The sequence below is a fragment of the Fukomys damarensis genome, unplaced genomic scaffold (assembly GCF_012274545.1).
Source record: "Fukomys damarensis isolate Sample0158 unplaced genomic scaffold, DMR_v1.0_HiC HiC_scaffold_7, whole genome shotgun sequence".
NCBI lineage: Eukaryota > Metazoa > Chordata > Mammalia > Rodentia > Bathyergidae > Fukomys > Fukomys damarensis.
In genome coordinates this window covers 8,586,368-8,610,817 of record NW_022900919.1, presented here as the reverse complement: position 1 = coordinate 8,610,817, position 24,450 = coordinate 8,586,368, and the positions used below count along the sequence as shown (strand labels likewise).

The window sequence follows — 24,450 nt, the reverse complement described above, 5'->3', positions numbered from 1 at the left end:
TAGGGACGTTTAATTATAAAGTTCTTTTAATTTATTTGCTTCAAATATTTATCACTCCTCCTGTTGCAGTGCTCCTCGGAAGTTGAGGTAAGAGCGTCAAAAGTTCGAGAGCAGCCTGGGCTATCCGGCGAGTTTAGGGCCAGTCGGTGCTGCCTCCTGAGACTTTGTCTCCAAACAAACGAACCACAAAATGAAAAATTTCCCCTAATAAGTCCGTTAAGAATTAGAATTAAATAAATAATATAGTCAAAGTGGATATAATGACTAGGTAAATTATGAGATAAATTGTTAGGTAAATAATAAAATAAGTTCTAAATTAACAAATCCTGTTAAGAATTTTGGTTACATAAAAAAAGTCATTGTGTAATAGGTTATTAGTCATTGTGTCTTAGGTTATTTTTCAAGCAATATTTTACATTGTTTTAACATTTTCATGTGTCCTTTCCCTTTTTTTTTTTTTTTTAACTGTTTTAGAGATTGAACCCAGGGCTGCACACTGAGCTGTACCCTCAAATCTTTTTTTCTTTTTTATCTTGAGAAAGGGTCTCACTAAGTTGCTAAGCTGGCCTTGAACTTACATTCCTTCTGCCTCAGCCTCTGGAGTAGCTGGGATTATGGAGGTGTGCACCTTAGTGCTTTGCTTTTGTTCTCTGTTTTAAGCTATTATAGTTTACGTCATGGTAAAAGTATTAGTTTCATAGAATTTAGTGTGATCTTTATCTTGTGAGCAACTGAGAAGATTTTTTTTGGTGTGGAAAAAATAAGAAATTTTCATAACAAAGCAATGGAGAATAACAATAGTTAATACACTTTATATTATTATTTTCAGAATACAAAGCATAGACAAAAAAAGATTCTTACGAAGAAGAAACAGATGCTAGCACAAAACTTTCTTTTCAATGACACAAGAATATTAAGTATTAAAATATCTCAAGCTACAATACTTAACGCACATTAGAGTCACTCTTGAATCAAACTCATTTTGCCTTTTTCCTTCTCTATTCTTTAAAGCTATTGGGTCCCTTGTGAAACTCCAGTGTCTGGATCTCAGTGACAATGCCTTAGAAATTGTTGGCCCAGAAATCGGTCGTCTGAGAGCCTTACGTCATCTTCGATTAGCTAACAACCAGCTGCAATTCCTACCTCCAGGTAATCATCACCTGTAGCACACGATGGTTTCTTGTCTCCTGTGAATCTGTTTTTATTCATATCTCTCACTGTGTATACAGCCAGGCATTGGCTATGGATATAAATGCATTTGATGATGAAAGGAGGGACTGTGGGTGAAATACGACTAAGTTAGTCGCATTTTACCCACAGTCCCTCCTTTTATCGTAAGTTAACATTTATGTTTTAGGTAGAGCTGTAATTACTGCAAAATGTGCATTGCAATCCCTGCCCCTCCCACTCACTTCCCTGGCAAGATGGTTGTGCAAAGAGCTACTTCAGTTCTGAGTTTTATAAGAGAATTTAGATGAACTTTGGATGATAGATCATTTCATACCCTCTAAGGCAGTTACATATAGTGATTTTTATGTCATTCTCCAGTGAGGTGACTGATGCTCATTAGCTTTGATGTAATAACGAATCGTGCTAGAATGTAACAGCACAATTTGACTTGAATCCTCGAATTGACACTCCCACCTGCTAAACATATGTCTACAGACAGTACTGAAACCCTGCATTCTCTTGATGGCCACCATTCAACCCTTCTTTTATTTTATTTATTTTTATTTTTTGGAGGGGCCTCCATAAACCTTCCTTTGTAAATCCACACATTTTCAAATTCCACTGTACATCATTTCCCATGTTTTAAAAAATGAAATCTAATTTAAAAATTTAAAAACCTTGTGCTTCAGGTATTACATGAAAGTTACTGTGTATTCAGGAATGAGCAGAGAAAGATATAAAATGTCACTTTGGCCGGGATTATTTTTACTTACTCTTTTTGTAACATCAGCCCGCCTTTTGGTCTGTCCCAGTGAAATACATGACTCAAAGTTACAAAACACTACCTGCCAGACCTGGAGGGGTATATGATGTTAAAAACCACACGTGTAAAATCAATGAATGAAAACTTTGTCACATTTCTTTGTTTTCATTCATTTATTCATTATATGTCTGCAGATTGAACCCAGGCCTTCTCACTAAGCCACATCCCCAGTCGTTTTTTTAAATTTTTTATTTTGAAACAGGATCTCACTAAATTACTGAGTTGCCCAAGCTCCAGCTTGTGATCCTCCTGCTTATACTTCCAAGAGTGTTGGTATTACAGGCACGTGCCACCATGCCTGGGTTCTTTGTGACTTAAAAAGTACTTTCTCCTAAGTTTTTTCAAGTGCAGAAATTTCTAAATGGAAACATAGTAACTGTTTAATTTTAAGGCTTTGTGTATAGATCATAATATTTAGTTTCAGTACTCTTTATAAAAGTGTTATTAGGACAGCAGTGACTTTGCTTTGAAAAGAATAACATAACCTCATATAATGAGTTGTCTTATTTCCAGTTACAGTTAATATGAAAAATTTTAGCCAATATAGGATATAGGCTTTCCTTTAGTTTATTATGGTAATCAGGATCACTGGTGTTTCATCATTATAGCTTTCGTTAAGTTTATCCGTTCAGATATCCAGAAAACCAGATTCTTTTAAAGATTTCCTAGAAACTATATCTGCAAAGATAATTCCTTAACCTTTCATATGAGAAATTTAGATAAGATACATGATATGATACAATCAAAATGCATGGTATAATGCTGTATTTGTAAACCTTTTAAAAATACACTTAATATATAAAATACAATTCTTTTCTGTGTTTTCCTGTAATATAAGAACATTTTGTGATGAAATATGATTATTTTCTGCCATTATATGTTCTTAAAAGTTAAGGATATACATTCGTGTCACTGTCCACCACCTCCTAACAACCAGTGAAAGTTGTACATTTCCTACCACTTCCATGTAATTTTTATTTCCATCTCACCTGTCACATAAAAGAATTGAGACACACATTTTAAAATTGTTTCCTAGCTTTATTCGTGTTGTCTGTGTTTGCTTTTGCTTGTTTTAAGTGAAATTCTATTCTGTTATATCTACGTGTTTTGAATAGGAAATTTTAGCCGAGCCATGAGCCTTGAGCTCTTCCAGTCCTGCTGTTCCACTGTGAGCTCCATAGGCTGACTCTGTTTGTCCTGCGTGTTTTGAAGGTAGTCTTGCCTCTGAGATGTTTCTCCTTTCCACACAGGTTCCTCTCTGTCTTTTTCTCTCTTCTTTTGAATTATCTCAGTATGCTTTAATGTTCCATTTCTACTTTTATTTCCTTTTTAATTTTTCTGTAGAGCTCTCTATATGCACCCTTAACTTACACTTAAAATGTAGTACCACTTCATATGAATAAGAACCTTACAAGAGTAAGCTTCCATTTACCCTCCTTCCTTTGTGCTATTGTATCATGTTTTACTTTTCTGTATATTGTAATATATATATATATATATATATTGCATAGTTGGTCTTCATTCTTACCTCCTCTAGATTTACTTTCCATCTTTTTCCATTTCTCTGTAGTCTGAAGTTCTTCCATCAGTATTTCTTGGGGTGAAGGTCTACTGGTAGTAAACTATCTCAGTTTTTCTTAATCCAGTAGTGTTACAGTTTTAGAGAAATGTTTTGTCTAGAAATAGCATTCTCTGTTGATAAGATATTTTTCTTTTAGCACATTAAAGATGACTTTCCATTGTCCCTTAGCTTCCATTGTTTCTGATAAAAAGTCATTTGTCATTTGTATTATTGTTACCCTATATATTGTCTTTTTTCCCGTGGCTGCATTAGGATTTCTCTTGCATTAAAAGTAGTTTGCCCAATATGTATCTGAATGTAGGATTTTTTCATGTCCTTCTTGATTCCAAGTTGGGAAGTTTTCTGTCATTATTTCTTCAAATATTTTTCTGCCCCATGTTTCATTTTTTCTGGAACTCTATTCATGTTAATATTTTTGATGTTATTCTATAGGTCACTAAAACTTTGTTCTTCTCTTTTTAATTTTTTTCGTGATCTAAAAATCAGGTATTGATCTATTTTCTCTTTTTGGTGCTCTTCAGTATGCTATTTATTATATCTCTGTGTCTTAGTCCATCAGACTGCTTTTTAAAAAAGAAAAAGCCCTAAGACTAGGTGGCTTACAAACAATGGAAATTAATTTCTCACAGTTTTTTGTTTGGTTTGTTTTTTTTTTTTTTTTTTTTTTTTTTTTTTGGTACCAGGGATAGAACTCGGGTCCTTGCACTTGCAAGGCAGGCTAAATCCCCAGCTCTTTTTCTCACAGTTTTGAAGGTCAAAAAGTCCAAGATTAAAGTAACATCAGATTACTTGCGTATTCTGGCTCATAGGTTATTTTTCACTGTATTCTCACTTGGTGGAAGGTAATGAGGGGTCTCTCGGAGGCCTGTCATAAATGCACTAATTCCACAATGGGAACTTCACCTTTAAGACCTAATTACCTCCTAAAGGCCCCACCTCTTATTACTGTCACATCGGTGATTAGATTTTACCATATGAATTTGGGGAAATACTAACATTTTAGCCATGGCACCCTTTTACCTATGTACAGCTCTGTCCTCCTTGGTGCCTGGTCCTGCATTTATTAGTAACTCAGTCACCCCAAACTCTGATCTTTGTGTCTTCAGTTCTGTGAGACTGGAGCTGTGTGTGAATTCTACTTCCTATGTGGTAGCCTGGAATACACCCCTTGGTAGAAAGTCAGGTCCAACATGGGACTTACTTCTGTGTTTCCTTTATTTCAAGGACTGTGCAGTGATGCATTGGTACACAAACCCACGAGAATTAAATTTGTGAACTGAGGTTTCACTATAGTTCTATGTTGCTTGCCCATTGCTTAGAAACAGTTGCCTCACGTTTTTTGACCAGTTTTATTGGTTTTGGTGGGAGGCAATCTGGTATTAGTTTCTCTTTTATTTTAGAAAGTAGAAGTTTTATTAGACAATCTTTGATTTTTTTTAATCTAATGGTTTACCTTATACATATATGCATTCTTTTGTACCGTTAAAAATTTATGTTGCATTTCCCTATTCTAAGTATTAAAACTGTAACATTATTAATTAGAATAAATTTAAACTAATATCTTCCTAAAGGATTTTTCAGACTTGAAATAAAATTATGTGAACTATTACAAAGAGAAATACTGTGCACCTACAAATAAATGATTACTGGGGAAGTTTCTGTTGGTACACAGATAATTTGCCAAACCCTCTGATTTGGCCTTATGAAGACCACCAAGGCCCATGGCTATTAGAGGAGATAGAAAGCCCAGCTGATCCTTTATGGTCAAGAGAAGCATGATACAATATTTTGGTGATTTGCCATTAACTCTCTGTGAAGTCCCATGAGAGAAATTTATGGTAACAAACAAACAACAAAAAAGAACAAGAAGTCAGAAAAGATGCTGCTTACATCTGGCATATAAATCAGCCTATTTTTTTGAAATGGTTTTATGCTTGAAAAGTTGTTTTTCATACCAAAAAAGGAAGGATTTTTTTTAACCCAAATTAAAAACATGAACGTGTTGTACTTCAGCAGCTTAAAGTATGCACAAACAGAGATGTGTACTACTGAATAACCAGAATAAATTGTTCCTAAAACTCAGGCCTTGAGTATGATCAAGTTTATTGTGTTTGTTTCTTAATTTTTTTCTTGAGTTGAGCCTCTACTGCTTTTTTATTATGAAATTTAGTCTCTCTTCTTAGGTCTCTCCCTTTGCCACCAATCTTGTTCTGAAATGCTGTGCTTACTGGAGAACTTTGGAGGCAGCAAGAAGGAACAGATCAGCCTTTTTCCTTAGAGATCATACAAGGAGTCCAAGCCTGGTCCTCTAGGCTCCCCTCTCGCTTGCTGCTCTGTTTATTGAGACTGTACTGGCACAGGCTGCTGTACTGTGACGTAGGCTGGTGGATAGTGGTGTAACTTGCAGTGATTCTTCAGAAGTGCAGATCCCTTTCCATAGTTAGGCCTGGCCACAGATACTCCACCACCTTGGGATCCCTTGTGTTACAGTTTCTGGGAATGCTAGGTGGCTCAGGAACACGGGGTCAGCCCTGACTTCATTGTCTATTCCATTGTGCCTACTTCCTCAGTGATCAACTCAAAGGCACTTTCTCTTTTGAGTCCTCGAAACATAGTGACTTATAGTGCCTGCTGCTCCTGGATAATTGAGGCTGTTCACCCCATATTTCCCTCTATAGGCAGATAAAATAATTCCCGGTGATTTACCCTTCTGGAAGGCTCATCTTTTCACTGATTACCCATTAGTGGTGGTGCTAGCACTTCTCTCACTAAAAAAGCACCAAAAAAGTGCATCCTTGGCAGAGTAACCATCTGGTGTCACCTGGCTGGCAATTGATGTAAGTGGACTTTGACTCTATTTTTGAGGTCATCTGCAAGACCCAAGACACTGTTTCAGCTGTTTAACAAAATATTTGTATTGGACCAAAATATCCCATGCTGTTACCTTGAGAAGGTAGATACTATGACAGTAAGCAAAATCTGGACTCAACACTTCAAAGTTATTTGTACTATTTATTGTGTAATATTTAAACTGTATACTTCCAAAGAGGGGACAAGACAGAGGGGAGAGAGGAGGAAGTATTGGGGGAGTTAGTATAGTTAGTCCTTACCTAGGCGCGGCGCCTAGGGGTTAAATATCCATTTGATAACAAATGAGAGATGAGATAAAATCTAAAATTCTTTCTCAGCTCACTGTGTGACCACAGAATAAATGAATCAGGTGCCCATTCAAATCCTAAGCTCATTTTCAGAACCGGTTCTTTCAATGACTTTTATAGGCCTCAAGTTTATAGTACTCATACACTATTTTATTAGTAAAGTAACTTTATAGTGTAACTAAATATATATTAGTAATTTTTAGTAACATGCAGGTATTCTAGTTTGATATTTAAATAAAATGATCTTGATATACTAGATAAAGCAGATTTTTCAGAAAAATATTTTTCTATAAATGCTAGTACATTATTGTAAAATTTGCTTAAAATTGGAGCTGAGGCCTTTACATTTTATTTACAAACCTTTATCAGCTTTGCTGATTTGGCAAAAACCTTAGTATTAAAATGGCCATTAAAATTCTTCTAAAAGAAAAAAAATGTTTTGTTTTCGGACCGTGTATCCTCTGTGTCAAATATGGACATTATTCCTTTTTAGGAAAAATGTGAAGGGAAATGGAAAACTTGACAAATATATGCAAATAAAAGTTCACTATGGCAATATTTTTTAAAGCCAGAAGAGTCAGACACTGTAACTGGGGAGGCCTCTGCCATTGTCACACGACTGGCTGAGCACTCTGTGCTTCTCTCCGTGGACCACGCCTTTAAAATCAGCAACCATCACATCCAGTCTCACCCCGCATGCAGTACCTCTCTTCCTGGCCTGTATGCCAGTAATTTATTACACCATGGTGTAGTACAAGCTCAGTGCTGTGTGGAGACTGAGGTCAGTGAGAGCAGAGGAGGCACTGAGGTCAGCAAGGGAACTTAAGTTACGTCTAGTGCAAGGGATGGAGCAAGCTTATATGCAAGGGATACTTCTCATTATTTATCTCTGAAATATATCCATCTTTTAGTCTTCCATGCCCACTGCTCCAGAGCGCACGCTCGCTCTCTCTCTCTCTCTCTCTCTGTCTCTCATATTGACTTGATCAAATATTTCTTCAATTAGATTCCTTCATTTAAGCTAGTTACAGTGTACAGATGCCCCTAATCCCAGCTACTGGGCAGCCTGAGGCAGGGAAATCCAAAGTTGGAGCTCAGCCTGGACAATTTAGTGACTTAGCAAGACCCTGTTTCAAAAAATAAAAAAATGTGGGGGGCTGGGGATGTAGCTCAGTGTAAATGTCCTGGGTTCAATCCCAGGACCAAATAAATAATAAAATAAAATGAAATTAAAAGGACTGAAGATGTAGCCCAGTGCTAGCGTGCCTGCCTAGCATTGTGTGAGGTCCTAGGTTCAATTATCAGTAGCACATAAAATTAAAAAATCCATTTAAATAAATTGACAGACTGTTGTGGTTGCCATGATAGAAGCTTATACTGGATTCATAACCCGTTTTTTTTTTTAAATGATGAATACCAAGAAGTAGGATCCAGTGGCATAATTAAATATGTATTTTTTGCAGATCAAATCTTAAATTATTTATTTAAGGACTAAATATATTGTTTTAGTGTCATTAAATATGACTATAGAATATTATTAATTTTAAGCAAAAGTCATGTTTTAATGTTTTTTCTTTTGAGGCTCTTAATATAGATCAAGTCAGCTCCCTAGATCAACACTCAGTAATAATTTTTCTTCTTCTATACTAAGAATTTTTTTTCTAAAATGCCAGTTGCCACTTATTTGGATATTCTTGCTTTGCTCAGGATATCCTGTGGAGTTGCTTTTGAACTTAAGAGAGAAAGCTATTTAAGTTTCGCCTGTCTGGTATGCCACAGAACTTCACTGTAAACTTTAAGTAAAGCAAAATCCTATAAAATTAATGTGACTTGGTCTCTATATCTCAATTTTTTTATCCAAAATGATAGGTTTGATGGAATCTGATATTCAGTCCACCACTAAAATTCAGCATCCTGAAATTTATAACTCCAACAGGTTTGATTTGTGAAGGACATAAAATGATGCTTTTGATAATTTGCTTCTGCTTCTAAATGGCATGACAGAATAGGGCATGAGGGTGTACACATTATAAATCTTAATTTCCTCTCCATAGTTTAAATTTTAACTACTTTCGAAGTAGAAACTCTTGTAAGATTATGACATTGTAAATGGTAAAACAAGAAATAGAACCCCAGTTTCCTTATCCCCAAGACATTAACTATAACTGATTTACCATGTTTGATCTGTACATCACTCTTCTTTTTTTTTTTTTTAACATGTCATTTTGAAATGTCTTGGTAGTAATAGCTTGTCAAACTTTATGGCAATGTCAGTACTTTTGTTCCTGGCATGTCTTAATAATTTAATAATTTTACTCCATTTTGATTTTTTTATTAGTATATGTTTTGCAATACATATGAGTATGTTTATCATGGTGAGTTGTTACATGTGCATAACTTAATTCTTTTTCATTCCCCTCTTCAACCTCGCCTCTCTTTCCATCTCTTGGTCCCTATCCCATTTGCAGAAATGTCTAGTTTTGACTTTTCCGGAAGTTCCATGTAAATGGAGTCATATAATATACAGCATCTTCTGTCTGGTTTATTTTACTTAGCTTAATGTTTCTGCATGTTTGTTATTTCATGTTTCAGTGGTCTGTTTCTTTGTATTGCAGGTAATTTTTATTGTATAGATAATGCCATGTTTTATTTACCAGTGATTGATAATTTAAATTGTTTCCATTTTGAGCAGTTATGAATAATCTTGTAATGAATATTTGCATTCATGCTCTTTGTGGGTACATGTGTTTCTTTCTCTTGGGCAAATACCTAGGAGTAGAATTGCTGGATTGTATGGTAAGTATATTTTAACTTGGAAAGAAATTTGCCAGACTGTTTTTCCAAAGTGACTGTACCACTTATGTTCCCACTAACAATGAGTGAGGGTTCCAGTTTCTTCCTTATCTCTGACAACATTTGGTACTTTCAGTCTGTTTTTTTGTTGTAGTGATTTCAGTGACTGTAGGAGCATCTCTTTGTGTCTTTGATTTGCATTTCATTATTAAAGATTGACACATTTTACATGTTTATTTGCCATTTCTGTGATGTATCTATTCGGATCTTTTGACCATAAAAATTGAATTGTGTTCTTCATGTTGCATTGTTAAGAGTTCTTCATATAGTCTGATATTAATGGATAATTTTTACTGAAAAGTTAAGATGATGACGCCCACACATATGTACAGATTTAAATGTGGCAAGACCTTTTTCAGCTCATTAATGAGGAAGCTTGTTTAGTCATTATGACCAGTTCGGAGAACGATTGGCAGAGCAGACGCACTGTAGATCAATACTGAAAAGCGTGTTAAAATGAAGGCAAAGCTGGTCGCCTTCCACAGGGGCAGGGAGCTGTTCCCTTCACTAGGCACAGTTTATGTGCATGTTTTAAAGCAAGGATTACTTTACATTTCTGTTGGAAAAACAACTCTCACAGATAATGTGGAAAGATGGGAAAATGCTGACCTATGAGTAGAACCTGGCCCTTCGCCCAGTTTTATAAATAAAGTCTTGCTGGAACACAGCCATGCCCACTTGTTCATATATTGTGGTCTGTGACTACTTTGGTGCAGCGTGGCAGAGTTGATTGTGATAATCACTAAGTAGTTTGCAAAATCTAAACTACTAAATGACCCTTTATAGTAAGTTTGCTGACCCATGTTACTGTTTCCATATAAATCTTTTATCAAGTACAAGATAGCAAATGTTTCCTCTCAGTCTATGATTTGTCTGAATCTTCTTAATGGTGTCTTCTGAAGAGGCTTTACATTTTTATGATGCCCACTTTATTAGGTGTATATATATTTTATGGATTATATATTGATGTCATAATTAAGAAATGTTTTCCAAACCCAGGGTCACAAAGTTTCTCCTACTCTGTAAGTTTTATATAAGGTTTTATCATATAAGGTTTTACCCTTATATAAGATTTTATATGTCTGTAATTCATTTCAAATTGTATGATTTGCATGAGGATTGAAGAATTGTTGTAAGGTATGATCAAAAACTATGGAGGATATCTACATTTTAAACATTTTTTATTACAGCAGAAGACACACATTGCCATTAATCCACCTCACAAAACACTCCCCCTCACTTCAAACACATTTATCTCATTGTTTTTGCCACTTTCTTGAGCAGTTCTGGAATTCCTTTTTATGAGTGTCTTTAGTTGTGCTGTTTCGGCTTCCTCCATGTCCCGAATGGATTCGAAATGTTTGCCTTTCATGGTTGTTTTGACTTGAGGAAGAGCCAGAAGTCACATGGTGCCAGATCCAGTGAACAAGATAGATCTGAACAGACTGTAATGTTTTTAGAAGCCAGCTCTTCTGTTGGGTAGCACTTGGCAGCAGAATTCATTGTGTTTTTTTATCATACCTCACAAAGACACTCATAAAAGAGGCCTCCCAGAGCAATTCTGAAAGTGGTGAGAACAATGGGATAATTAGAAGCAAGAGGGAATTTTTTGGGTGGATTAATGGCAGTATGTATTTTACTGTAAATCTATTTTAAAATTTTTTAAACATTCACTGTATATTCCAATCACACTTGCACATGTGGGATATTCAGTTATTGCAGCACAGTTTGTTGAAAAAACTACCCTTTCCTTATTTATTTGGTTGTTAGCTTTGTTAAAACTCAGTTGACCATAAACACATGGGTCTAATTCTGGAGATGGTTCTGTTCCTTGGGTCTTTATCCTTATGGCAGTGCTACACTGCCTCCATTGCTCTAGCTTTGAGATAGGTTTTGAGTAAGGCAGTGAAAGTTTTCCAGATTTTTTTCTTTTCCCAATTTCTTTTTACCTCATTGTTTTACAGTAAGATAAATTTATTTTTTCTCTTTTTGACAGCCATCTGGGTCTAATTCTGGAGATGGTTCTGTTCCTTGGGTCTTTATCCTTATGGCAGTGCTACACTGCCTCCATTGCTCTAGCTTAGAGATAGGTTTTGAGTAAGGCAGTGAAAGTTTTCCAGATTTTTTTCTTTTCCCAATTTCTTTTTACCTCATTGTTTTACAGTAAGATAAATTTATTTTTTCTCTTTTTGACAGCCATCTCTTCATATGTGTGTGTGTGTGTGTGTGTGTGTGTGTGTGTGTATATATATATATATACACATATATTTATATGTATATAGGTAGCAATAAAGATAAATAAAGGTCTGAAGGATCTTTTATCAGAGTGGTCTGTGGAGGTCATTCCACTATTCTGTATTCTTGCTTTTATTTTTATTTATATAATTTATGGCTTTGGGCTTCTCTAATTGTGCCTCCATAACCATGTGCTTCTTCTCAATAGACTATCAGTAGAGTAGTCCTTGACCTAGAAATCCAGTGTGCATAGGAAAATCATTGAGCTCCAGCCAAGACTTAACTGGCCTTAGTCAGCTTTCTGTTACTGTAGCAAATACCTGAGATAATCAACTTATAAAAAGAAAAGGTTTGTTTGGCTCACAGTATTTGAGGTTTCACCCAGTGATTACATGGCCCATGGCTTTGAGTGGGGTGGCGCATCATGCTGAGAGCACGTGGTATAGTAAAACTGCTCACTTCATTGCCATGAAGTAAAAGAGGAAGAGGAGGGGACCAGGGGACTCACAGTCCCCTTCAAGGCCATGTCTCCACCTATGGAAAGACCTTCTGCTAGGCCCTACTTCTTCAAGAGTTCACAGCCTCCAAATAACAGCATTAAAGACAAAAATAAAAAATAAAAACCAGACAGGGACAGTGAGAAGCAGACAAAAGGACCAAAAGACCTGGTCTTACTTTGCCTCCAGGACTACAGGTATGGTGCAGGCTTGAGACAGCGCAGGCTGCCCCTCTCCTGAGGGCTTGTCCACTCTTCACAGATGGCCAGATCGCAGTGGTAGGAATTATGTAGCCAAAGCAAAGGACTCTGGGTTTGGGTGCACAACAGATAACTTCTTTTATCTGTGCAGATCATATAAGTCTGTAACAAAGGACTAGGTAAAAACATACCCAGCCCCAGGGTAGTTATGGGAAGAGTTCATCTCAGTGGCTTCTTTTTTTAAATTATTATTAATTTTATTGGCACATTTATGGTATACAATATAATGACATCATTGGAAATGTGTACCTTTACATAAACCATCTTGGTTCTTATTTTTTCGCCATTCCTCTGTCTTCCCTTCAACTCCTCCAGCCCTCCCTATCTACAAAGATTTTGTTTCCATGTTTTTATTTTCTCATATTAATTTCATTCCCTTCTTTCTTTTCCCCTACCCGTCCCAATCAGTGGCTTCTTTTTATTTTATTATTATTCATTCATTTATTTATTTATTTTGGTACCAGGGATTGAATTCAGGACCTTCCCTTGCGAGGCAGGCAGCAGGACCACTGAGCTAAATCCCCGGCCCAGTGGCTTCTTTTTAAACACAACCCAACTTCCCATGTTGCTAAAAGGGTGGGTCAATGTTGCCAGTTGATATTTCTTTCAGGGCTTATTATAGCACTCAGACTTTGTTATTTAATTTTCTATAATTTAATATCTATCATTTAAATACATAAACCATTCATATAAAATATAAATTGCATAGCAAATATTACTTTAAATTTATTTCATAGATCTAAAGTAAAATGAATGCTACTTTTAAATTTATGAATATTTAACAAAAATGTTTAAATGTCTTTTTCACATATCGCTGATACTAAAATTCTCCCAGCACCTTCAGGATTCTAGTGTTAGCTTTTGATAAAGTATTATATATGTTTAAATTACTTTAAGGAATGTTAATGAACATTTACTGTAGCTGGGTGTGGTGGTGCACACCTGTAATCCCAGCACTCGGGAGGCTGAGGAAGGAGGATTGCTGTGAGTTCGAGACCAGCCTGAGCTACCTAGCGAGTTCCAGGTCAGTCTCAACTACATAGTGAGACCCTGTCTCCAAAAAAAAAAAAAAAAAAAAAAAAAAACACAAAACAACATTTACTGTCATTTTCCCAAACCTTAGGCTATAGTGATTAGGAACCAGTAAAATTTTGGTCATTTACAATTTGAAAATAAACAGTGACTTGGTCTTTTTGAAATCCTTTGTGTTTCTCCACTCTCTTTGAGTGCTCTGGTTTCTCTGAACCAAGTTCTGCATGAAACATGTTAGTATAGCTTTGTGAAAACCAGGAGGAATGCTTTCGTGTTTCTCCTTCACTGCTTAGGGAAAGATGGCTGCACTTTCGTGTCAGCCTCTGCGACATTAAGCCTGCGTGGTGTTGGTTCATTTGTTTTCAACATCATGATGAGGCCATTCCACAGAATACTTCTATCAAACCTTAGAATTGCTCCCTTTTGTGTTCATGTAATTATTTCTTAGTATTGTTTCTTAGCAGGCTAAATTACTTTGGTACCTCTAATTAAAAATTAAACATCTTATAATGATCTGGCTTTTAAGGAGGCTTACAGACTAATGATGCTGAGCCTTTTCAGTTTGTTGTTGGCCCAGACATTGCGGGCTTCAGTTTCCTAATTTAGAAACAGAAGTAGAACTATGCAGGACCCGGCAGGTTTGGTATGCCGGCGCCCTGCCAGGAAGCACCGGTTTCTTAAGTAAATGGACGGATTGGGATTTGAGGAAAACTCAGATTTGTTATGTGAGCTTTTCACTTCACAAACCTGTAACTATTTAAAGGAACTCAGCTCACCTGCTACATAAAGTCCGTTTTGTTTAACACACGTAGACTGGAAATGGTATATTGTTTTGCTCTCTCGAAACTAAAAAGTTCTTTTCGTGTTTGTATTTTTTATTTCATATGTTTGTAAACTCTTACAAAACACGTTCTCTTGTTCAATAATGAGTGGAAATTAGTTAATTCAAGTCAGGGATTTTATGTATCTGTAATATCTTTCAAAATAGTGTAAACAAAAGAGTTGGTAATATGTAATTCCTGCAAAAAGTTCTGACCGAGATTTTGTTTTAAAAAGCCTGTTTCACATCCTAGCTCTGGCACCATCGTGACTGGGTGACCTTGGTGCCCCAGTGTGTCCTGTGCCAGGGGCGTCACTGGTGTTCTGTGTCACACTGGCGCTGTGACTCTAGGTGGGATTGCAGCCATTCTTTCCTGAGTGTTTGGGCACAGGCTGCTCTCCTGTCTGCCAGTCCTTCCCTTCTTATTGGTTTATCTTGTCTGACACGTATTTGGTCGTCTTAAAGTCCATGGCCTCTGCATTTGGAGAAGAGCCTTAAGCCCTGAGGGTTGGCTCGCTTCGTGTCTCCTTTAAATCACCCTGCATTTCTTCTAGCTTCTTCCTTTTTTGTCAGAAGGAGGTGAGCAGTTTACTTAGGTGATGTTTGTTTAATTTGGCCTTAAATTGTGTGTAAACAATGGAGACAGATTATTCCAAATTATATTTTTTTTTTCCTCATTGAGTTTATTGGTACATTTTAGGTATACAGTACAGTTACATTCATTATTGGGATTTTTTTTTTTTTTTTGAGAGAGGGTCTCACTATGTAGTTGAGACTGACCTGGAACTCACTATGTAGCCCAGGCTGGTCTCTAACTCATAGTGATCCTCCTGCCTCAGCCTCCCAAGTGCTTACAGACATGCACCACCACGCCTGGCTCATGATTATTGGGATCTTGTACCTTTATATGACAGGTCTTGGTTCTCATTTCTTCCCTTGTCCCTGTCCTCCCTTCACCCCCAAATTATATTTTCATTGGTAGAGCAAAATTTACTTCTTAGAAAACTTTGGACAAGTAGGAATGGACAATTAATTCTAATCCTAGGACGACTGTGGGTGAGATGTGGGCACAATGTGCAGGTTCCAGATCACAGAAAGATGGGATTAAGGCAGCATGGAACAAAATGGATTTAATGAAAATTTAAGTAGTCCAATTGTATCCATTTTAAATCAGTAAGATTTCCCATTCAAAAGAATGAGACAGAATACTGTATTAGAAATTTCTTTACCAGAAGTGGGCAGAAAGTTACTCAAGTGTGAAAATAGTTTCCAAAACTGATCTATTCCTTGACTTTTGTGAATATATAAATAAGGCAGGTAGATGCCCACTTCCTAGCATCAGAGGTCAAAGGTTCTAATCCTGTTCGTTCATTGTTAATGCATGAATCTGTCGCGTATAGAAAAGTTGCCAGTCAAAAGCATATCCTCAGGGAGTCCCCCTTTCCTCCTCATCCCGTCACTGCCTCAGAGTTTATTCCGTCTCCTGGAGGCCGTGCCCTGTGAAGACTGGCTCATGGTTCCTCGGTCACTGTCCTTCCCTCGCTTTGCTGACAGCGAAGACACTGTTCTACAAGATTTCGAATAAGGGATGGGTGTAGGGAGGCCCCTGTTGCCAGTGATACAAATTGGCATCTGTTGGTGATTATGTGATTGTTAACATTACTGAAGATAGAGTATATAGATGTTTTTGCTCTATCTTAGTAATTTTAATTATAAACGTGTTGTATTTCTGTTATTATTGCTAGTAGTAATAGTAATAATAAGATCTTCTACTTCAAAGAGTGGTAAATTTTACTCATTTGGTAATCAAGATGTTACTGTTTTTGTTAGTATACTCATTAAGTGCTTAAACCGAGTCAGGTATACTATTAAATGTTTTAACTCTATTTTTGCTGTGAATTGTCACAGCTATTTTATAGAATAGATGTTATTATTATTTACTTTTTAAAGATGAGGAATCTTTTTATTTTCAGCTTTAATTGAGTTTATTGGTACATTTTAGGGATACAGTGCAGTTACATTCATTGTTGGGATCTTGTACCTCTACATGATAGGTCTTGGTTCTCATTTTTTCCCCTTACCCCTGCCCTCCCTTCACCCCCTCCTCCCCTCCCCATCTACAAGCACTTTATTTCCATCTTTTCTTTATCTCACATTTTTTTCTTTTCCCTTATTACCCTTCCCCTATCCATCCCACCTTCCGTACACCTTTAGCGCCTTTCTTCCCATTTCACAATGTTGGTAATCTTATTAGGATCTTATGTATTATTGCAGTTTATTCACACCAGATAGACTATTCGGTATTTACACATATGTGACTTATTTATTTCACTTAGGAGTATATCTTCAATATGTACCCATTTTCCTCTGAATGAATCTATATTTTCTTGTTCTTTATGGCTGAGTAATATTCCATTTTATAGAAAAACAACATCTTCTTTAATCAGTTTCCAACTGATGGGCAAATGGGCTGTTTCCAAGTTTTAGCTATAAGATGAGGAATCTTAAACTTACAAAGATTAACTCTCTTATGAGAACTTACACAGTAAGTAAGGGATCAAAGATTCTAGCCCCGTTTATTCCCTTTTTAAAACATAAAGGAGTTGTTACATGTAGAACAGTGGACAGATCAAAAGTTTTGAGAAGATGAACAAAATAAGTTTACCTTTGTAAAGTAAAACTTTGCCAGGGTTCCCCAAAACTCCCCTGTGCTTTCTTCTGGTCATCACCACTCTTCTTTCAAGTGTAACCACTAACTTTACCTCCAACATTCATCTCAGTTTTAAAGAGAAACTAAAACGATTACAGTTGATGGTATCATTGAGGTGCAACATATTATACCTATTAATAAATACCGTGTGAGGCTTTGATCACTGTGGACTCTGGACATGATGGAAAGCCACTGGAGGAGTTTGACCATAGGAATTACATGATCTCACCTAAGTCTGAGGAATCACTTAGGCAGCTGTGTAAAATATGAGCCAAGAACATATGCTGGGAGAGGAGTTAGGAACCACAGAAATAACCCAGACAGGAGATGAGGATTGCTCACACTAAGGTGGTAGCTGAACCGTTGATGAGAAACTATTGGATTCTGGTTTATTTAGTTCTTTATAATTTTTATAGTATCTCGCTCATTTTCTTTTGTCCACAGGGCAGGTTTTACCCTTGATTAAAAATAAGGAATCTTGAGGTACTGAGGAGTTGTGAACTTTACGAAAGGTGACTTAGTAAAATAGAATTAAGACTTTTATGGGGTCTTTTAATCTTCAATTCAAGGCTCTCCGCAAATTGTTTACAAAAATACATAGTCCTTTTACAAATATTTATTGTATATATTTTGTACAATTGAGGAAATTGAAAGTTGAAGCCGTGCTCTCACTTGCAATTCTGTATTATTTATTTGTTGCTGCATGATATATTGCCACAGACTTAGTTTGTTAAGGCAACACCGCACATAGGACCTAGGTGTCTAGGGGTCAGCAGTCTGGGTACAGTTTAGCAAGGCCCTCTGGGAAGGTCTCCCAAAGCTCCAGTCAAGAACAGGGTAGCCAGGGCTGCAGGCTCATTTGAGGCTTGGCTGAGAAAGAACTCTTACTACAGATCCCTTGATGCTGTATATTTGTACTTACAAGTGGGATAAACATAACTGAACGCACAACATGAAATTTAGTAATTTTTAGTATGTTAGCTGTCTAACAGGAATTTTAGCTTGATTTGTCACTCAAAGGAAAGATTTCTGTTAAACCAAGCCTTTGGCTTTTTTCTGAGGCATAACCCCACCCTCTCAGCATTTGAAGGGTAAAAAATATTCTATAAAAGTTTTGGTATCTAGGCTGCATTGGTAGTTGCTGTTCTCATTTTGCTGCAAATAATAAACATCCTAAATAAGCTTCTTAGTGATTATTTTCCGTTTCACTTCCTGACTTACTTACACTTGTGCTACTCTAGTGCAGGAGTGATCACTTGCAGGTTCTTTGCCTGCTGAATTACAAAAACTGGTTATGGAATCAACTCATAGACTAAAAAAACAAAGCTACTGTCTCAACCTTGACTTGAAAAAAAAAATTCTAGCCCAGATTAGTTTATTCTTCTGAAATAATCTTCATTTTTGTGATATAAAACTGAAGGAAGATGTCTTTTTAAAAAGTTTTTGAGTATTCTCTTCCAAAATTCCTCACTTGGTTTGTTTATTCTTGCTGTTTCACTTGTCATCTTAAATGTGTATCCTTTAGGGTTTCTGCTTATAGAATTGGAAGACTGAGTAGGTTGGACTAGTCCTCACTCAACAACTACAAAAACTTTGGAGGGGTTCTGTGTTGGATCCCCTCATGATCTAATAAAGTGGTGATAAATTCCTACGGCAAAGAGATTGCAGTTTTTAAAAATTATTTCTCACTAAAGTGATCTTGAATCACTGGGTTGAGGCACATCTTGCGCCAGAAACTAGAAGTGTTAGAAACTAAGTTTATGTGAAAATGATGCAGGAATCAAGGGTAGACTCAGCATCAAAAAGAATAATGACTAAAATGGGTCCAGAAAGAGTTAAAAACATCTATGAGTATATAATGGTACTCTTTAGAAAAACCTACTTGTAAACTCTGGAGGTTGCAAAGGTACCAATTTGATCTTTGAAAATTTTTAAAGGAAAAGGATCAAATATTTTCTGCCTTTTCCAAACCAGCTATGTTTCTAAATAAATAATTGAATGAGGGAGGATTTTTCAACATGAAATAATATAGATAATAAATACACAGGAAATAATAGCATGAGAAAAATCATTTTAGAATCTCTAATGAAATAATATATCCTTGTGTATCAGCTTTTCATTGCTGGGAGAAGATATCTGACATACACAACTTAAAGGAGAGGAGAGTTTTGTCTTGGCTCACAGTTTAAGAGGATTCAGTCCATGGCTTCCTGCTGTAAGGCAGAAACATCATGGCAGAAAGCTGTCATAGTGATAGAAAGCTGTTAACTTTGTGGGAGCCAGGAAGCAGAGAGATGAGGAAAGAGCCGGAGAGGAAGGGACCAGGGACCACATGTAGCCTCCAAGTCCTGCCCCCTTGACCCTACCAAACATACCTAGAAATGTGCTTTATTAATCTCCTAGGAATCTCTCAAGTCAATCAAGTTATAGCTAAGATTAACTATCACACAGTTGGCCCAGATCATTGATAACTTCCTGAACCGTTTCATAAAACCTTGCTAAGAACTCTGCGTTAGATGGACTAGGCTGCGGACAGAATCTATTAATTAATCTTCACTAAAAGTAGGACAAGCAAAAATTATGTCCTCCTACCCAGTATGATATAATTGGAAGTATGTGGTCCTATCCTTATAGTAACCTTGCTAAAGAAAATTGAACAAGGGATGTGAATATTTTTAATGCCCCCCTCCCAAGACCCAATAAACCAAATGTAGGATGATGGAAATTCTACCAGATGAAAATCTAGTTTTTTAAAGAAATGAAGGACACGAAGGGCCTGGGATTTAGCTAATCCTGACATAGCTAATTAAGTGATGAATAGGTAAGTCCATCATAGGATAAGATGTTTATATTCTATATCCGTGACAGTAGGCTTATGTGCATAATGAAATCTTACAAATCAGAATGAAAAAGATTTAATAATCTAGCCTAAAAAATCAGCAAGAGACTTAAACAGGGACTTCACCAAAGGGGAAATCCAGATGGCCAGCAAGCATATGTTAACACAGTTAGCCTCATTAATCATCAGGGACATGCAAATTAAAACCATTAAATAGCAACTGGAATGACTCAAAAATAATGACAAACCAAGCCATGGAGCAACAGGACCTACTTGTGACCAGTAGTTCTACTCCCCAAACTGAGTGAAAAGACAGGTGTGATAAGTTCATAATGATCGTAATTGCCCCTACTAGAAAGAACAAATACTACTTTAACAGTAGAATGAAATAAAATGGTTAATTCATATATTCTACTGGGATATTATACAACAACAAAAAAGAGCAGGCAGCTCATACAGCACTGTTTGAACTTCACAAATAAAATTTTGAGGAAAAGAAGCCAGTTACAAAGGAACATGGTTCTGATGATACAAAATTCTAAACCATGCAAAACTAAATCAGTCTTGGGGGATGCTTCAGTAGGTGGCAAAATGGGAGATAAGAGCTGGTGTTCTGTGAGCATCAGGATTGAGACTTCTTTTAGGGCATTAATATCCAAAGATGAAGTCGGGAGGCAGCCTTTGCTTTCATCATAAGGCAGAATTTCAAAAGACATAATTTTAAAAGCATCAGAAACTATGGCAGCAATTTTAAGACATGAGGTAAATACTTGTATTTAAAAATTTTTGTATCTTTTGAAGGACTTAATGGTGTGCCCATACATGGATAGTCAATTAATGCTGGAAATTCTTAATTTTTAGTAAGTTTATACAGTTGTGTCACCCTCGCCAGTATCAGCCTCTGCTCTCCAAGACGCTGGTGGCTTCTTACCTCTCTACTCTTTTCAGTTCTGCTTTTTATAGAGATTTTATGGGCAGAGAATAATAATTTAGTGTATTTGGGTTTGGGTACTTTGAATGGTGTAATGTTTTTGAGGTTAATTCATGAAATTGTATGCACTGGTAGTTTATCCCATTTGAGAATGGTTTTATATTTCGTTGTATAGAATAATACTATTTCTTTACACATTTGTAAGCTGATGGATGTTTGGACCACTTCCAGGTTTTGATGGTTTTGAATAGTACTTGTAGAAATGTTGGTGCAAAAAAAAAAAAAAAAAAGTCTTTGTGTCAGGCTGTGCATATAGCTCAGTGGTAGAGCACTTGCCTTGCCTGCATGAGGTCCTGGGTTCAATTCTAAACACTGCAAAAACAAAAACATTGTGTAGACATATCTTCTTCCTTTTTCTTAGATAGATACCTAAGAGTAAAATTTCGGTGTGTATTTTTCATTTTACAAATTGCCAAGTTGTTTGCAAAGGGGCTGTACCATTTTACAGTCTCACCAGGAATACATGAGGTTCTGTTTTTGTTGTACCCTCACCAGCAGTTGTTAGTATAAGTCTTTTTGATTGTAGACTTTCTAGTAGGGGTGGAGTGTTGTCTCATTGTGGTTTTAAGTTGCAGTTCCCTAATGACTAATGATGTTGCTCATCTTTTAATAAGCCGATTTTCCACTTACATATCTTCTTTGATGCTGTGCCCATTTCTTAATTGTATCACTCATCTTGCTGAGCTATAAAAGTTTTTTTTTAAATTTTGGATGGCAAAGCCTTTAAGACTAGAAATATTGGAAATGAAGAGTAATCTACAGTACTAAAAGGGTCTCTCTCAGGAAGATCATTATAGCTGTATATGTATCTAACAAAAGAGACCCAAAATATATAAAGGAGAAAAATCACAGAATTGAAAGAGGAAATAAATAACTCAGCTATAGTTAGAGATTTTAATACTCCTTTGTTAGCATCTGACAGAGCAATTTTGATGTAGAAAACTTCAGCAACACTGTTGGCCGACTTGAACTAACTTGATGCGTCACTCAGCAGGAGCAGGTGACACGCTGTCTTCTCACACACAGCACCCTTCAGGGTAGATCATCTGCTAGCCCGTAGAACAAGTCTCAATTAGTTTAAAAGAGGATGGTTCCCTCCTGTTGTTTTGAGGTATCGTTTATTTGTTTTCACTTAGTCATTTAATATTTCTTATAGGAAAGATATGCTAGTGACTAATTTTCTCACTTTTCATCTAGGCACATTTTAATTTTAACTTCATGTTTTGAAGAACAGTTTTACTAGATGTAGAATTCTTGTTTGACCGTTTTTTTGTTTTTGTTTTTTCCTACAGAATTTACCACTTGTGGCTGAAATAGCTGTGAGATTTTGTCCAGTACCCCAAGTCAGGGCTGGCCTTTCTGGCAGCTATGGTGCTGGTTTTCATAGTCAACTGGGCCTTGGGGAGCCCCATTTCTTTCAGGGTGAGCTGAGGGGTAGAGTGGGTTCAGAAACACCTTACACTAGAGAAGGCCTTGGACGCCCGCAGTTCTTGAATGAAGCTTTACAGACGGTCAGCAGCAAACATTTCTGAATTTAGAGCCTGCCTTGGGTTGATCTCCACCAGGATGGCTGTTCTGTACAGCGTTGTGTTTGTTTTTCCTGGAGAAACTACCTTGAATTCTCTCTGCCCTAAGCTGCCACTCTTTCTAAATATTCTCAAGCTGTATAGCTAGCTATTTAAAAACATTAAGGAGCTCACAGAGCTGTAAAATCCATTTTTTGTCATGAATTTTTTGACAGTATCTTCCTATCCTCAATTCCCTGGCTCTTCCCCTATTCCAGAGTTCTCAGTTGTAGGCAAAAACATTGCAAATGTGTTTCTTAAACTGCACCTTAAATTCTTCTGTAAGGTTTTTGAATGTAGTTTCGCGAGTGGAGAAGCTGGGACCCTTTAACTTGTCGTTTGTCAGCTAATTATTCATACTGCAAATGCGGCTTTAGAAATCTTTTTGGTATCCTCAACATTTTTCTGAAATTTGCTCATTCCGGCTCAAGGAATCTTCACCACTTTTGCAGATTCATTTCTAAATACATTGTCAAAAACAAATATGAATGTTTGATTACAGTTCTTTTTCTCAGAAAGCAATAAGATGTGTACGCAGCTCCAGGCTTGGATTTTATTTCCTCAGGGAATTATCGTTAGTTTTTATTCTCTTTATACTCCAAATGCATAAAATAAAAACTAGAATTATTTTTATCTTCAACTCTTGAGATGGTCAAAAAATGAAATTTTATTATAAAAATCAGATTCAAACAAATAATCGTGCAATCATTGTAACAAACAATGCCTAGAAAACTCCAGTGTAATTTCAGTATTGATTAGTTAAAATATGAAATGTAATTGCGGACAAGAGCAGATCAGCAGGCAGTAAATATCTGTGGTTCTATAATTCCTATATAATGCTTCTGTGATATCAAGAATATTGTACTGTTTTGAGTTCCAAACCTAGTGAACTTTTTGACTCTAATTATTCATTTAAAATGTAAAGTTGTAAGTGTCCTAAAATTTTTATGGTGGGAACAAAGAAGTCCAGTATTATAGGCTAGCACTATCATCAGCCATCCATAGGCTTGTTTATAAAACTTTGAACTTTGAGGTAATTGTAGATTCACATGCAGTTATAAGTCCATAAGCTTTGAACCAATCATAATTTTTTCTTCATAATTTTTTCCACCTGTTAACTGGTTTTGCACAAAGTAGCCATTGCTATATTGTGGGTAAGGAGAGGTACCATGTGAAAAAGTTTGCAGTTAACTGCCATCCTATGGCACTATTTTTCCTAATCACAACTATGGTAATGGTCATGATTAGATAATCTATCACATGATCAAAGCCCTGGCTTCAGTCCCCAGATCTGCTGATGAAGGAAGGAAGGAAGGAACCAGAAACACCATCTTCACCTACTGTTGACTTATGAGACATTTATTTTAAAATATGATTTATAACAAAAAGTATTACATAAAAACGAGTAAGACATTAAATTAGCAACTTCGTGTGCCATTAACGGCACATGTTTTCTATAAGTTTTAACGTAAAACATTTATGTTCTAATGCTTTATTGGATCATCAAGTAATGAGCTCATGTTTTCCATGAGTTTTAATGTAAAACATTTATGTTCTAATGCTTTATTGGATCATCAAGTAAACCTTTTATAATGTTTATAGTAACAATGTTAATACATTTCTAAATATCTCAGGTCCTATAAAAATCATTTCAGTTTTACTTTTAGTCACTCATAAAATATAACCATTTTTGTTTGTTAATGAAAGTAAATACAAAGCTCATGTTTTCTATAAGTTTTAACATAAAACATGTTCTAATGCTTTATTGGATCATCAAGTAAACCTTTTATAATGTTTATAGTAACTATGTTAATACATTTCTAAATATCTCAGGTCCTATAAAAATCATTTCAGTTTTACTTTTAGTCACTCATAAAATATAACCATTTTTGTTTGTTAATGAAAGTAAATACAA

General features: G+C 36.1%; 1 protein-coding gene across 2 annotated transcripts in view; it reads left to right on the top strand.

The window, feature by feature from the left end:
* The window catches only part of Lrrc28 (leucine rich repeat containing 28), a 112,992-nt gene that overhangs the window by 30,560 nt on the left and 57,982 nt on the right, over positions 1–24,450 (top strand). For both annotated transcript variants that reach the window (XM_010607855.3, XM_010607854.3), the window contains exon 5: positions 1,012–1,149. In XM_010607855.3, coding sequence (XP_010606157.1) covers positions 1,012–1,149 — 138 coding nt within the window. The remainder of the gene's footprint in view (positions 1–1,011; positions 1,150–24,450) is intronic.